The 13,713-nt window shown below is 41.5% G+C and overlaps 1 protein-coding gene across 1 annotated transcript; it reads right to left on the bottom strand.

Moving 5' to 3' along the window:
• Nucleotides 1-12,296: 12,296 nt before the first annotated feature.
• On the bottom strand, nucleotides 12,297-13,238 carry LOC116334474 (olfactory receptor 142-like). The gene has a single exon (XM_031757902.2). The coding sequence runs from the start codon at nucleotides 13,236-13,238 to the stop codon at nucleotides 12,297-12,299; it is 942 nt and encodes a 313-aa protein (XP_031613762.2).
• Nucleotides 13,239-13,713: the final 475 nt, after the last annotated feature.

Genomic DNA, 13,713 nt, shown 5'->3' with positions numbered 1-13,713 from the left:
GAATTTTTGCAAAGACAAAACATTAAAAATACAGAACTTGTAAAGTAAAAATCCAAAACAAAAACAAACAAACAAAAACAAAATATACCAGTATTCACCTGCTGTTGTTTCTCCGGTTCATAAAAATATATGAACCTGAAATTTGTCTCTGAGCACCTTCATCAACCAAACACACACAGTGTATCATGTGTCTCTTTAAGGTTTTTGTCAGGTTGCCTCATCCTCAAGAGACAAGGATGTATGAGACATGTTTTTCAATCTCTTGTAATTGAGGCTTTAGGAGTGTACAATTAATCTCTCCTTTCTGTTCAGTGTGAACTGAATTGTTTGCCATACCTTATGTTTAATTTCAACACTTGAATTTCAGTAGTCAAGGAAGATTATATTGCTTGAGGCCAGTTTGACAATGACTTGAGTTTACTTGATTTTCTTCCTTTTTCCAAGAGGAGCTATTCTCTTTGCTCTCTTATGCTCAGAACTAGTATATTGGCCTTTACAGGTAGTGTGACCTTGCAAAGTACACTTGATCCTCAAAACATATTTTCCAGTGGAATAATATGATATATGATATGATATAATATGATATAATATGATGTATTCAGGGCAGCACGGTGGCACGGTGGTTAGCACTGTTGCCGCACAGCAAGAAGGTCCTGAGTTCAATTCCAACATCAGGCCGGGTCTTTCTGTGTGGAGTTTGCATGTTCTCCCGTGTTTGCGTGGGTTCTCTCCGGTACTCCGGCTTCCTCCCACCGACCAAAGACATGCAACTTGTGGGGATAGGTTAATTGGAAAATCCAAAGTGCCACTAGGTGTGAATGTGCGAGTGAATGGTTGTTTGTCTCTGTGTGTTGGCCCTCGCGACAGACTGGCGGCCTGTCCAGGGTGTACCCGCCTCTCGCCCTATGACAGCTGGGATAGGCTCCAGCGCCCCAGCGACCCTGAAAAGGATAAGCGGAAGCGAATGGATGGATGGATGATGTATTCATTCGGGACACGCTTCCTGCCTTGTAATAATGCCACTCCACATATGAAATACTTTTTTTTTTTTCATAATTGTCAGTATACTGCTCTGACATGGGAAATTTAGTTTTTTCATTATAAAGGTAAAGTGCAGAACAAGGTTGATTTATAGAAGTATTCAAAATACAGGGTGGGCCATTTATATGGATACACCGTAATAAAATGGGAATGGCTGGTGATATTAAAGTCCTGTTTGTGGCACATTAGTATATGTGAGGGGCAAACTCCTCAAGATGGTGTGGTGACCATGGTGGCCATTTAGAAGTCGGCCATCTTGGATACAACTTTTGTTTTTCAATAGGAAGAGGCCATGTGACACATCAAACTTATTGGTAATGTCACAAGAAAAACAATGGTGTGCTTGGTTTCAACGTAACTTTATTCTTTCATGAGTTATTTACAAGTTTCTCTTTGTTCACAGCCATTGACATGTCGAAGAGGTTAACATGTGAGGAGCAGATCGAAATTGTGTTGATATCTGGTGAACGCAGTAACCGGGTCATTGCAACAGATTTCAAGGCAAGACACCCTACGAGACCACCCATCTCCCATGCTACAGTTAGCAAACTGCTTGCTAAGTTTCGTGAAACTGGTTCAGTGTTGGATTTGCCAAAATGTGGATGCAAGAAAACTGTCACTAATGAAGAAACATCAGTGGCTGTCCTAGCTTCATTCAGCAAGAGCCCACAGCGTAGCACTCGCCGCATGTCACTGGAGAGTGGCATTAGTCGAACATCCCTTCGGCGGATATTAGCTACTCACAAATGGCACCCTTACAAACTCCAGCTACTGCAGCATCTCAACCAGGATGACCCAGATCGGTACACAGAATTTGCAGAATGGGCAAAACAAAAATTGGAACAGGACCCTCAGTTCACGCAGAAGATTTTGTTCAGTGATGAGGCAAACTTTTATGTGAAGTTAACAAACAAAACCACCGCTATTGGTCTGACACTAACCCACACTGGATGGATCCCTCCAAGACTGTTGGAACAACAAAAGTGATAGTTTGGTGTGGTATATGGGGTACAACGATAGTGGGTCCATTCTTCATCAATGGAAACCTCAAGGCCACTGGATATTTGAAATTGCTACATGATGATGTGTTTCCCTCTTTATGTACTGAAGCTGGCACGTTCCCTGAGTTTTTCCAGCAAGATGATGCACCACCACATTATGGGTGCCAGGTCCGAGCATTCCTAGATGAACAGTTTCCTGGAAAGTGGATTGGTCGTCATGGGCCAGTTGAATGGCCCCCAAGGTCTCCCGATCTGAACCCCTTAGACTTTTATCTTTGGGGTCATCTGAAGGCAATTGTCTATGGTGTGAAGATACAAGATGTGCAGCACCTGAAACTACGGATAGTGGATGCCTGTGCTGGCATTTCTCCTGCGGTGTTGCTATGAGTGTGTGAAGAGTGGGAGAAGAGGGTTGCATTGACAATCCAATAAAATGGGCAGCATATTGAACACATTTTATAAGTGGTCAGAAACTTGTAAATAACTCATGAAAGAATAAAGTTACGTTGAAACCAAGCACACCATTGTTTTTCTTGTGACATTACCAATAAGTTTGATGTGTCACATGGCCCTCTTCCTATTGAAAAAACAAAAGTTGTATCCAAGATGGCCAACTTCTAAATGGCCACCATGGTCACCACCCATCTTGAGGAGTTTGCCCCCTCACATATACTAATGTGCCAAAAACAGGACTTTAATATCACCAACCATTCCCATTTTATTACGGTGTATCCATATAAATGGCCCACCCTGTATATATCGGCCTGTTGCGATGTACGTACTTGACCAGTGCCACAATTGAACATACTGCATCTGGAGCACTATAGACTTGTGAAATACAGCTACGTTTTTGCATGCAGTATGCAAGGTTGCTTTGCAAAATTTTATTTGTCACACACACAACCATACAGAGTATGACATTAGGTGAAATGCTTATTGCTGTGCAATGCCCAACCATTAAATGACAGTAAGAATTGACAGTAATTTACAGATTACTACAAAAATTTACAGATTTAACTTTTTACACTAAGATGTGCAAATAACAGTTTACATAAGAAATTATTAATAAAAAGAAATTATAAATTATAAGAAGTGTGCAAAAAGAAAAACCAGAGTGGGTGTGGAGATGAGATGTGTGTGAAAGAGTCCAGTCCTAAAGTGATGTGATGTGTGTGGGAGAGTTCAATCCTACACCTGGTTCAGGGCCCGAATAGCCTGGGGGAAGAAGTTCCTCCATTGTTTTGGCCTTAAGGGAGCAGAAGCACTTCCCAAACCTCAACAGTGAGAGGATTCCATTGTTGGGATCGGAGAGGTCCATCATAATCTTCCTGGCTTTGGTCTTGCACCACTTGGTGTAGATGGACTTGAGGTCAGGAAGTTTTGATCGAATGATGCGTTCGGCTGAGCGCGCCACTCTTTGCAGATCTCGTCTGTCCTGCTTGGTGCTGTTCCCAAACCAGGTGCAGATGTTTCCCGTCAGCATGCTCTCAATGGTGCAGGAGTAAAAGATTTTAAGCACCCTCAGTGGCAGATGGAAGTCTCTAAGTCTTCTGAGGAAGAAGAGATGCTGGCGGGCTTTCTTAACCAGGGTGTTAATGTGGCAGGACCATGACAGGTCCTGAGACCTGTGGACACACAGGTACCGGAAACTGTCCACGCTCTCCACCGGTGTGCCATTGATGTTCAGAGGCTCATAATTCCTCATCTGTTTTGTAGTGAAGTCCACGATCAGCTCCTTAATCTTGCTGACGTTAAGGAGGAGATTGTTCTCCTGGCACCAGGTCTCCAGGTTCCTAATCTTCTCCAGGTAGACCGTCTCGATGTTGTCAGAGATAAGGCCCACAACAACAGAGTCGTCAGCAAACTTGACAATGGAGGTGGTGTCTGATGTGGCTACACAGTCATAAGTGTACAATGAGTACAGCAGGGGGCTTAAAACACAGTGAAGAGTGAGATGGAGAGGAAGACTTGTTTTCCCACCCTCACTGATTGGGGTCTGTCTGTGAGGAAGTTGAGGATCCACTGACACAGTGATGAGCTGAGTCCTAGATCCGTCAACTTGGTGAAAAGCTTAGAGGGAATTATTGTGTTGAATTTTGAACTGTAGTCCAAAAACAGCCTCTGCCAGTGTCCAGGTGACTCAGGGATGTGTGGAGCAGGTGAGCTATGGCATTGTCTGTGGAGTGATTAGTCCGGTATGCAAACTGAAGTGGGTCGATGGTGGCAGGAAGTGAAGAAGTCTTCCAAAACACTTCATCACAATTGAGGCCAGTGCTACTGGACGGTAATAGTGTGGCAAGCGGGCTGTTGTTTCTTTGGGACAGGGATGATGATGGACTCTTTGAACAATGTGGAAACCACTCCTTTGGCCAGGGAGAGGTTGAAGATCTGCTGCCTTCCTGGTGTTCACCCTCCTGAAAGCTTTCCTCACGGTATGCTCTGTGATGATGAAGGCGTTGTCTTCACTGGTGCACTCTGTGCGCTCGCAGCCGCTTGTTGTTTTAATTTCTGCAGCGTAGAAGCAAGCATAAAACGTGTTCAGCTCAACAGCCGGTAAAGCGTCGGCATTCATCATTGGAGAAGCTGGATGTTTGTAGTCCGTTATTGTCCGCAGTCTCTTCCACGGGTTCCTGGAGTCGCACTGTTGTAGCTGTGACTCTAGTTTCCCCCCCGTAGCTCTGCTTTGCCTCTCTGACCAAGCTGCGCCTGTTGTAAGACGCAGCCTTGTATTGGTTCATATTACTGGAGACGAGCCCTTCATTGTAGGCAGTGGTGCGCAATCTCAGAGTGTCACAGATGTTTTTATCCACCCACAGCTTCTTGTTGGAAAACGTTCGGATGATAGTTCTTTCTACTGTGTCATCCACTAGTTTCCCGATAAATCCCACAATCCGTAAAAATGTTGTCGTCATCTCTCCCCCAAACCTTAAGAACTGTGGACTCAGTAGTTGATTTTAAACAACAACTCAAAACTCACCTTTTTAAAACTGCTTTTGATTAATTTTTGTATGTTTTATGTTGTCTGTTTCACCTTTTGTTATTTGTTATCTTATGTGCAGCACTTTGTGACTCTGTCTAGAAAGGTACTATATAAATACAATTTTATTTATTTATCATTATTATTATTATTATTATTATCAGAGCTGCGCTGAAACATGTCCCAGTCTGCATCATCCAGTGCGTCCTGCAGCGTGGTCATTGAGTGGGTCCTCCAGCGTGTGACCTCCATCCTGATTGGTGCTTGCTACTTTAGCCTTCGTTTGTAAGCAGGCATGAGGAAGATGGCTGCATGGTCCAATTTTCCAAATGCTGACAGAGGCTGAGCCTTGTAGCAGTCCTTGAACGGGGTGTAGCAGTGGTCTAATGTCCTAGTGCCCCTGGTGGGGCAGGTGATGTGCTGGTGAAGGTTTTGAAATGTCTGTTTGAGATTTACTTTGTTAAAATCTGCCATAACAATGAGTGTGGCGTCCTGGTGAAGTGCTTGTTGTTGTGTGAGGGCCTCATGTAGCTCACATAAGGCAGTGTCCGAGTCCGCGTGAGGCAGAATATAAACAGTGCAGGCAATGACCGCAGTGAATTCCTGACGGAGATAGAAAGGGCGACATTTAATGATCAAAAGTTCCAGATTGGGTAAGCAAGAGTGTGTGAGTGGGGAGATGTTTGTGCTGTCGCACCATCTGTTGTTCACCATGAAACACACTCCACCACCTCTTTTCTTCCCCAACTCCATTGTCCTGTCCATGCGGTAAACTGGAAAGAATCAGAATCAGAAAGACTTTATGTATGTTAATTGCCCCTTGGGGATAAATAAAGTCTTTCTGATTCTGATTCTGATTCCGAGAACCCCGCCGGCTGCACAGCATAGTCCGGTATTGCTGGGTTCAGCCATGTCTCGCTGAAGCAGAGGAGGTTGCAATCCCGAATGTCTCTCTGGAACTTAATTCTGGCTCTGAGGTCATCAAGCTTGTTCTTGATGGATTGAACATTGGCTAGCAGGATACTGGTTATAGGTGCACGGTGTGCATGAGCCCATAGCCTGTTCCTGATGCCGGCTCGTTTCCCTCGAGGCCTTCACTTGGAGTCGCGTCCTTTGTTCTCCCTCAGGATCTCCCTTGGCCAGGTTGGCTCTGGAGTTAAACACGATGAAATGTGTTTATCTTGTAAACCAATAGAAACCAGAGTGTCTCTACTGTAACAAATTTGTGTGTTTTCCATAATGCCCATGCAAGATTAAGGCGGATAGTACGGTGGCCCCTAGAGACAAAACACGTACAAACTCCAAAACACATACAAACTCCAAAACACATACAAACTCCAAAACACTTGCAAACTCCAAAACACTTGCAAACTCCAAAGCACTTGCAAACTCCAAAACACTTGCAATACAAACTCCAAAACACATACAAACTCCAAAACACTTGCAAACTCCAAAACACTTGCAAACTCCAAAGCACTTGCAAACTCCAAAACACTTGCAAACTCCAAAGCACTTGCAAACTCCAAAACACATACAAACTCCAAAACACTTGCAAACTCCAAAACACTTGCAAACCCCAAAACACAACGGAAGTGCTCCAGGACGCTAGGGGCAGTGTTGAGCTTTTGTTACCTAGTAACTACACAAGCCATGAAGTACCAATGACCGGATTTGGGCTGTAGGCCGCATTTTAAGGCCGATTACTTCACAGCGACACGCTGTACCAATTCAAAGTCTGCTCCAAATGCGGCCCTTAATTTCCCTGAATTTTAAGGAAGGGTCGGTGTAGCCTTCATGGCCGAACATACCCCAGATTTCATAGCGCGGTGGTGGTGTGGATAATTTTGCCGAAAAAAAAAAAAACAGCGGAAGCGGAGCAGCCGAAGAGTAAACTTTCAGAAGTAAGTACTGAATATTATGTCAGTTATTTATGCGCAAATGTTTTTATAATGAAGACCATTAAAACATTACTATTGGCCACATGTCGGGAAAGTTATGTGACATTAGCTTGGTTTTAAAGCCTTTACTTAAAAATATTCCCCGTTCAATAGTCGACCTTAGTCTTACAGAGAATGTGAGGATTTCATGGATAATTAAAGTCAGTCATATATCCACAAACACAACAAGATGAAAGTTAGTGATGCTGCTCGGTTTGCAGTCCTGAATATGAGGGTACAAGCAGGATTCACTGCACTGTTAATGTTAGCTATGTTATATTGCTGCCTCTGTTCGGTGGTGTCGAGCCAAACGGACTTTAACGCGTGTTTGAACGAGCTGACGGTTCACTCGTTAAGATGAAAGAAAGATGCTTTAATCACAGGAGTCACACATGTGTCCACTGGACCATCTGGGAACTCTTCTTGTTTAGCACTCGTAATAACACAAACACTAAATCTTCCTTCTCTGTGCTGTTTTGTAGCAGTGTGTACACCTGAGACTGTCACCTGTCTGTCTGTCCTGCACTCTCTCTCTTTCTTTCTTTCTCTCTGATTGTGGAATAAAAGTATGAACATGTATTTATAAGTTACACTTGTGTTTGAATCCTGCAGCTTATCACACATTTGATTTCCATGTGTGACAACTGCAAGTGTCCAGAGTGAGGACAGACTGAGGGACCCACTGCTGCACATCACCTGTGAGGCTTTGCACCCCTGATGATCCACCAGGACAAACTCAGCAGTGTGTGAGGAAGAGGAGGAGGAAGAACCAGCAGCAGCTGACAGATGGAGAGAATAGACAGACTGTTCCCTGTTTGTGAAGGACTGCTAGGAAAGTTTAACATAACTAATTGTCTGTCCTGAATCAGTCTTATTAGGTAATGTTCAAATAATATTATCATTCCAGTGTTTTCAGTGTGGGAGAAAGTACTCAGGGCCTTCAAGTTACACACTATGAAAGGCAGCAACAAGTTTAATATTCAGAAACCTAAAGTATGTATCAGCAGCAGAATGGAGCTAAAAATAAATGTTTGTTTCAGTTCTATGAAGCTTTGAGTATTTTGGATTAGTAGCACTGCTGTGTTTGTTGCATCATGTTGCTGTAATTGTTTATATGCTTTATATATTCTGAGCTAAGTTGATCTATAGTGTTACATCATATTCTATAAGGACGTTATGTGTTTGTATACTTTCTGCCCAGTTTGACCCATTTAGCAGAAGTCAGCCTGTTTAAGGCTCTGATATCTATTCTGTATGACTTAAAGCAGTTATGACATGGTCTGATTTTCTCACCCAATAAAGGAATATTTCATATATCAGTCTACTCTTCATTTTATAAGAAACAGTTATCACAGCTCATACATTTTCTTTTTATAAATATATGTAAGCAATGAGCCAAATTTAGTGATGCCAACATACTAACAACATTTGTCTCTTATATATGATACACCTATATATATATATATATATATATATATATCTATGCACTGTCAAAGATACTTGTCTTTGAGTGAAGATTTAAGGTGATAAGACATAAATAACTGCAACTTGAATCTGTAAGCTCAGTATTTAACACAGAGTTCATGTTAACTGCCGTAATAGCTAATAATGATCAATATAATAACTATAATATTGGCCATATTATATTTACATTAGTGATATGACTAGTCTCATGAACAACATTAGCAAATTGTTATTTACTAACTAATCTTAAATGACTGTTCAGTACAGAAATGAAGCCCAAAAATCATGTTTTACTGTCCTGTGGTCTCAGCCTCAGATACTTATCAAATCACACAAAGCTCATGTAGAAACAAACAAACAAATGAACAAAATGTGTTCTTCATTTCTGTCAAACAAAGTTGTATGACACGTTTCCAGCGGTTAGTATCATGGTTGCTAGGCAACCTGGGAAGCGCGACGGTCATTGGTACTTCATGGCTTGTGTAGTTACTAGGTAACAAAAGCTCAACACTGCCCCTAGCGTCCTGGAGCACTTCCGTTGTGTTTTGGAGTTTGCAAGTGTTTTGGAGTTTGCAAGTGCTTTGGAGTTTGCAAGTGTTTTGGAGTTTGCAAGTGTTTTGTATTTTGCAAGTGTTTTGGAGTTTGCAAGTGTTTTGGAGTTTGCAAGTGTTTTGGAGTTTGCATGTGTTTTGGAGTTTGTACGTGCTTTGTCTCTAGGGGCCACTGTAAGATAGAGCAAAAAGTAACGAAAATCAGGAAAAAGTGGAAAAGTTGGGTCAGAGCATGCAGCACAGCAGCTGACCTCACCGGCGCCATCTTGATATAAATATCAATCTGGTCAACTTTAGTTTATCTGATAACTGTTGCATGCATGTCAGTCTATTAACCATAACTCACATAAATGTACAAGTACGTCATGTTGATATCTTTATGACCATGGTATATATGATATTCTAGTATTAGGAGGGAGATGATGTATGAACAGTGAACAGTATCATGGCACTGGATCTGTGACCCAGTGTTCATGTGTTTTTGAGTTTTGTCAATATTCCATAGTTTAGTGTCAGTCATGGTTTTGGTTATGGTTCCAGTTTTGTGCTTATGTTATAGTTTTTATTCTTTAGTTTTCTGTCTCTGTCTTCCCTGTGTTTCTCATTTTCATGTCTCCGTGTTCCATGTGCCCTCTTTGTCTCTCCAAGTCAGTCATGCGACCATGTTTGTATCTCACCCCTGTACCACCATTTTGTCAGTCTGTATCTGGAAGTCCCACAGGATCTTAGCTCGGTCATTCTCCACCACCCTTGGGGGCATCTTCCATTTTGACCTCGGGACTTCCAGGTTATACTCGGCACAGATGTTCCTGTACACTATGCCGGCCACTTGGTTATGGCGTTCCATGTATGCCTTGCCTGCTAGCATCTTGCACCCTGCTGTTATGTGCTGGATTGTCTCTGGGGCATCTTTACACAGCCTGCACCTGGGGTCTTGCCTGGTGTGATAGACCCCAGCCTCTATGGATCTTGTACTCAGAGCTTGTTCTTGTGCTGCCATGATTAGTGCCTCTGTGCTGTCTTTTCGGTCCAGCTTGTCCAGCCACTGGTAGGATTTCTGGATATCAGCCACCTCCTCTATCTGCCGGTGGTACATACCGTGCAGGGGCCTGTCCTTCCATGATGGTTCCTCGCCTTCCTCCTCTTTCTTGGGTTTCTGCTGCCTGAGGTATTCACTGAGCACGCTGTCAGTTGGGGCCATCTTCGTGATGTATTCGTGGATGTTTCTTGTCTCATCCTGGACTGTGGTGCTGACACTCACCAGTCCCGGCCCCCTTCCTTCCGCTTAGCATACAGCCTCAGGGTGCTGGACTTGGGGTGAAACCCTCCATGCATGGTAAGGAGCTTTCTTGTCTTTATGTCAGTGGCTTCTATCTCCTCCTTTGGCCAGCCTATTACCCCAGCAGGGTACCTGATCACGGGCAGGGCGTGGGTGTTGATGGCCCGGATCTTGTTCTTACCGTTCAGCTGACTCCTCAGGACTTGCCTGACCCTCTGCAGGTACTTGGTGGTTGCAGCTTTCCTAGCGCCCTCTTCATGGTTCCCATTCGCTTGCGGGATCCCCAGGTACTTGTAACTGTCCTCTATGTCTGCAATATATATATATATATATATATATATATATATATATATATATATATATATATATATATATATATATGTATAGCGAGAGAGAGAGAGAGGAGAGATATGCACTCCCATTCACCAGGCAGATTTCAATCATTCACTTTAAGAATGCTAACTGTTCGTCACTTAATACAGACTTGCTAATGTATAATTGAGGGATACAATGTCATTTCCTATGCTAAATTATCAAAACTTGTCATGCCGTCATGACCACGGCCGTTTATGAAAAATCAAAAGCTTCATAGTGTAACATCACGAAGGGCGTTAAATATCAGGTTGATCTGGTGAAATCCTTAGAAGGACTTTGAAATAGTACAAGGCCTGAAAATGGCAACAAAAAAACCCCAGCCAAATTAACACTTTAAATTCAACATGGCTGACTCCCTGTTGGATTTAAGATATGATTCCAAGAGACTATTTCTCGCCCCTGTGGACACTATATCCATCAAGCTCGGGTCCTCTACTTGAGGCCAGGGAGGTTGAGGGTCCTGCGCAGTATTTCAGCTCTTCCGAGGACTGCGCTCTTCTTGGCAAAGATCTCCAATGCTGTTCCTGGGATCTGCTGGAGCAACTCGCCTAGCTTGGGAGTCACTACGACTGCTCCGATTACCACTGGGACCACTATTACCTTCACCCTCCACATCTCCTTGAGCTCTTCTCAGAGCCCTTGGTACTTCTTGAGCTTCTCGTGTTCCTTCTTCCTGATGTTGATGCATGCTCAATCATCCAGGTAAGTAAATGCCCAAAAGTTGATTCCGTTCATCTGGACGTAGCGTTTTCAGTGAAAGAAACGTTTTGTCACTCATCCAAGTGACTTCTTCAGTGTCAGCTGACTGCAGGCTTCCTCAATATTATAAACAGTACATTTGCATAATGACTGAAACTAGCACCACTGAAGAAGCAACGAGCAGGAAGGTCAGTTCTCTTGATCATTAATGTGTACATTCCGGAGAAATGTACACATTAAAGTACAATGTACAAGTAACAGAAAACTTTAGCAACATGTGACTTATCATGTTTGAATGGATGAATATAAGGACAATAAACCACATTTAATTATGTTAATATAGTTAGACATATTCAGTGTAATAAAATTAAGATTTTGATTGAATGAAGTAGCTTAGAAAACGGTTTCGAAGTAAAGGCAGTTTTATGTGTCTTTAGTGCTTATAGAGTTGTCTGACAGTACTGCTACTTTTTCACAAGACGTTGCCACAGCAGTTTGCATGTTTGCTTCAGCAGAATTTTATCAGGCACCCTTCCTGATGCAACACCACTTTCATGTTCTTCTAGGCAAAGATCTCCCCAGGAATGTGTGTACATGGCAACAGTTTTATTGTGAATTCTGTTGCACTGAAATGCAACTGATGTTAGCACAGAAACAAATAGACAGATATGACACTTCATGCTTACACTGAATGCATAGTTTACTACCAAGGAAATTAACAGAGATCATTTCAAGCAGAACGAAGGGAAAGACAAGGCAGGTAATATCTAGTAAATACGTAGTATCTACTATGCAGTATCTATTTGTATTCTGGAATATTTCATGTCACATTTTCTCATACTTCGCCATGTACAATATACTAATCTAAAAAATGTTCTGACTGACAGTTGGAATGATTTAATTATGTAGAATGACAATTGTTTTAAATAACTGCAGAAAACCTTTTAACGACAAAAGTAATTCACCTTAGCATTAAGTTTTAATACAAGGACTGATGTTGGCCTGAGAAAGCAGATTTTTTAGATGTTTAGAAATTTCCTTCATTTTGAGCCCATAAATGAATGGATTTAGCAGAGGCTGATAGAGCATTATTTGTAATGTCATTATTATGCGTGTGGTTTTTGGAAAATCCGATTTCACACGAGCTATACTTACATCATACACAAAGAAAACTGAGTAACTGATTAAAACTAACATATGAGGTAAACAAGTCTCTGCAGTTTTCTTCCTAATTTCTTTACAACTTCGATGAGAAACTATAAATATTTTTGTGTATGTGAAAACTATAAAGAACATGGGAAGTATTGAGAGATCTAATACAATGACCACACCAAAGATGGTAATTAATCTTGATCTTTCACACTGAAGAGTGTAAACTGCATTATTACAAAATATTCCTTTTATATTAAAGTCGCACAGTTTAGCTTCAGCACTCGCTATTGCTTGGACTGCAATATGACAAGCAGGTACAAGCCAAGCCACAACCAGGAAAATTCTCACAGTGGTTTTTCTCATGATAGTTTGATATTCCAGAGGTTTACATATAGCCACATATCTGTCATAGGCCATGGCAGCCAACAGAAGGAATTCTGATAAAACTAAAGTGTAAAACATAAAAAACTGAAAGAGACAGACTGAATATGTTGTGACTTGTTTTTCCGATAAAAAGTCAATCAGAAGTTTTGGGTAAACAGTTGTGCTGTAAAGAACAGAGTTCAGTAGCAATGCTGCAATGAAAATGTACATAGGCTCATGGAGGTTTTTATGAATCCAGATGAGATACAGAATAGTAGAATTAGTGCAGATTATTAGAATATATAATGTAAACATAACGAAAAAAAAAACATATCTGTACTTGTTAATTTCCGTGTACCAGTCCAGAGTTAGATAGGTAACATTTGACTCTTCATCCATGAATTTTTTCAAAGACAAAACATTAAAAAATAATTAAAAATTGTAAAACCAGTAAAAATCCAAAACAAAAACAAACTAACAAAAAACAAATCCCAAACTATACCAGTATTTAAATCCTGTTGTTTCTCTGGTTCATAAAAATAAATGAACCTGAAATTTGTCTCTGAGCAACTTCATCATCCAAACACACAAAGTGCATCATAGAAGTTTATATAAGGTTTTTATCAGGTTGCCTCATCCTCAAGAGAGAAGGAGGTCTGAAACATGATTGTTCAGCCTCTTTTAATTGAGGCTTTAGGAGTGCACAGTTAATCTCTCCTTTCTGTTCAGTGTGAACAGAATTTTTTGCCATATGTTATGTTTAATTTCAACACTGAATATACAATAGTCTAGAAAGAATATGTTGTTTTAGCCCAGTTTGACAATTACTTGAGTTCAATTGGTTTTCTTCCTTTTTCCAAGAGGAGCTATTCTC

This window comes from Oreochromis aureus, linkage group 16 (assembly GCF_013358895.1).
Source record: "Oreochromis aureus strain Israel breed Guangdong linkage group 16, ZZ_aureus, whole genome shotgun sequence".
Taxonomy (NCBI): Eukaryota; Metazoa; Chordata; class Actinopteri; order Cichliformes; family Cichlidae; genus Oreochromis; species Oreochromis aureus.
The sequence above is the reverse complement of the archived record's forward strand: the minus strand, read 5'-3'. Positions and strand labels throughout refer to the sequence as shown.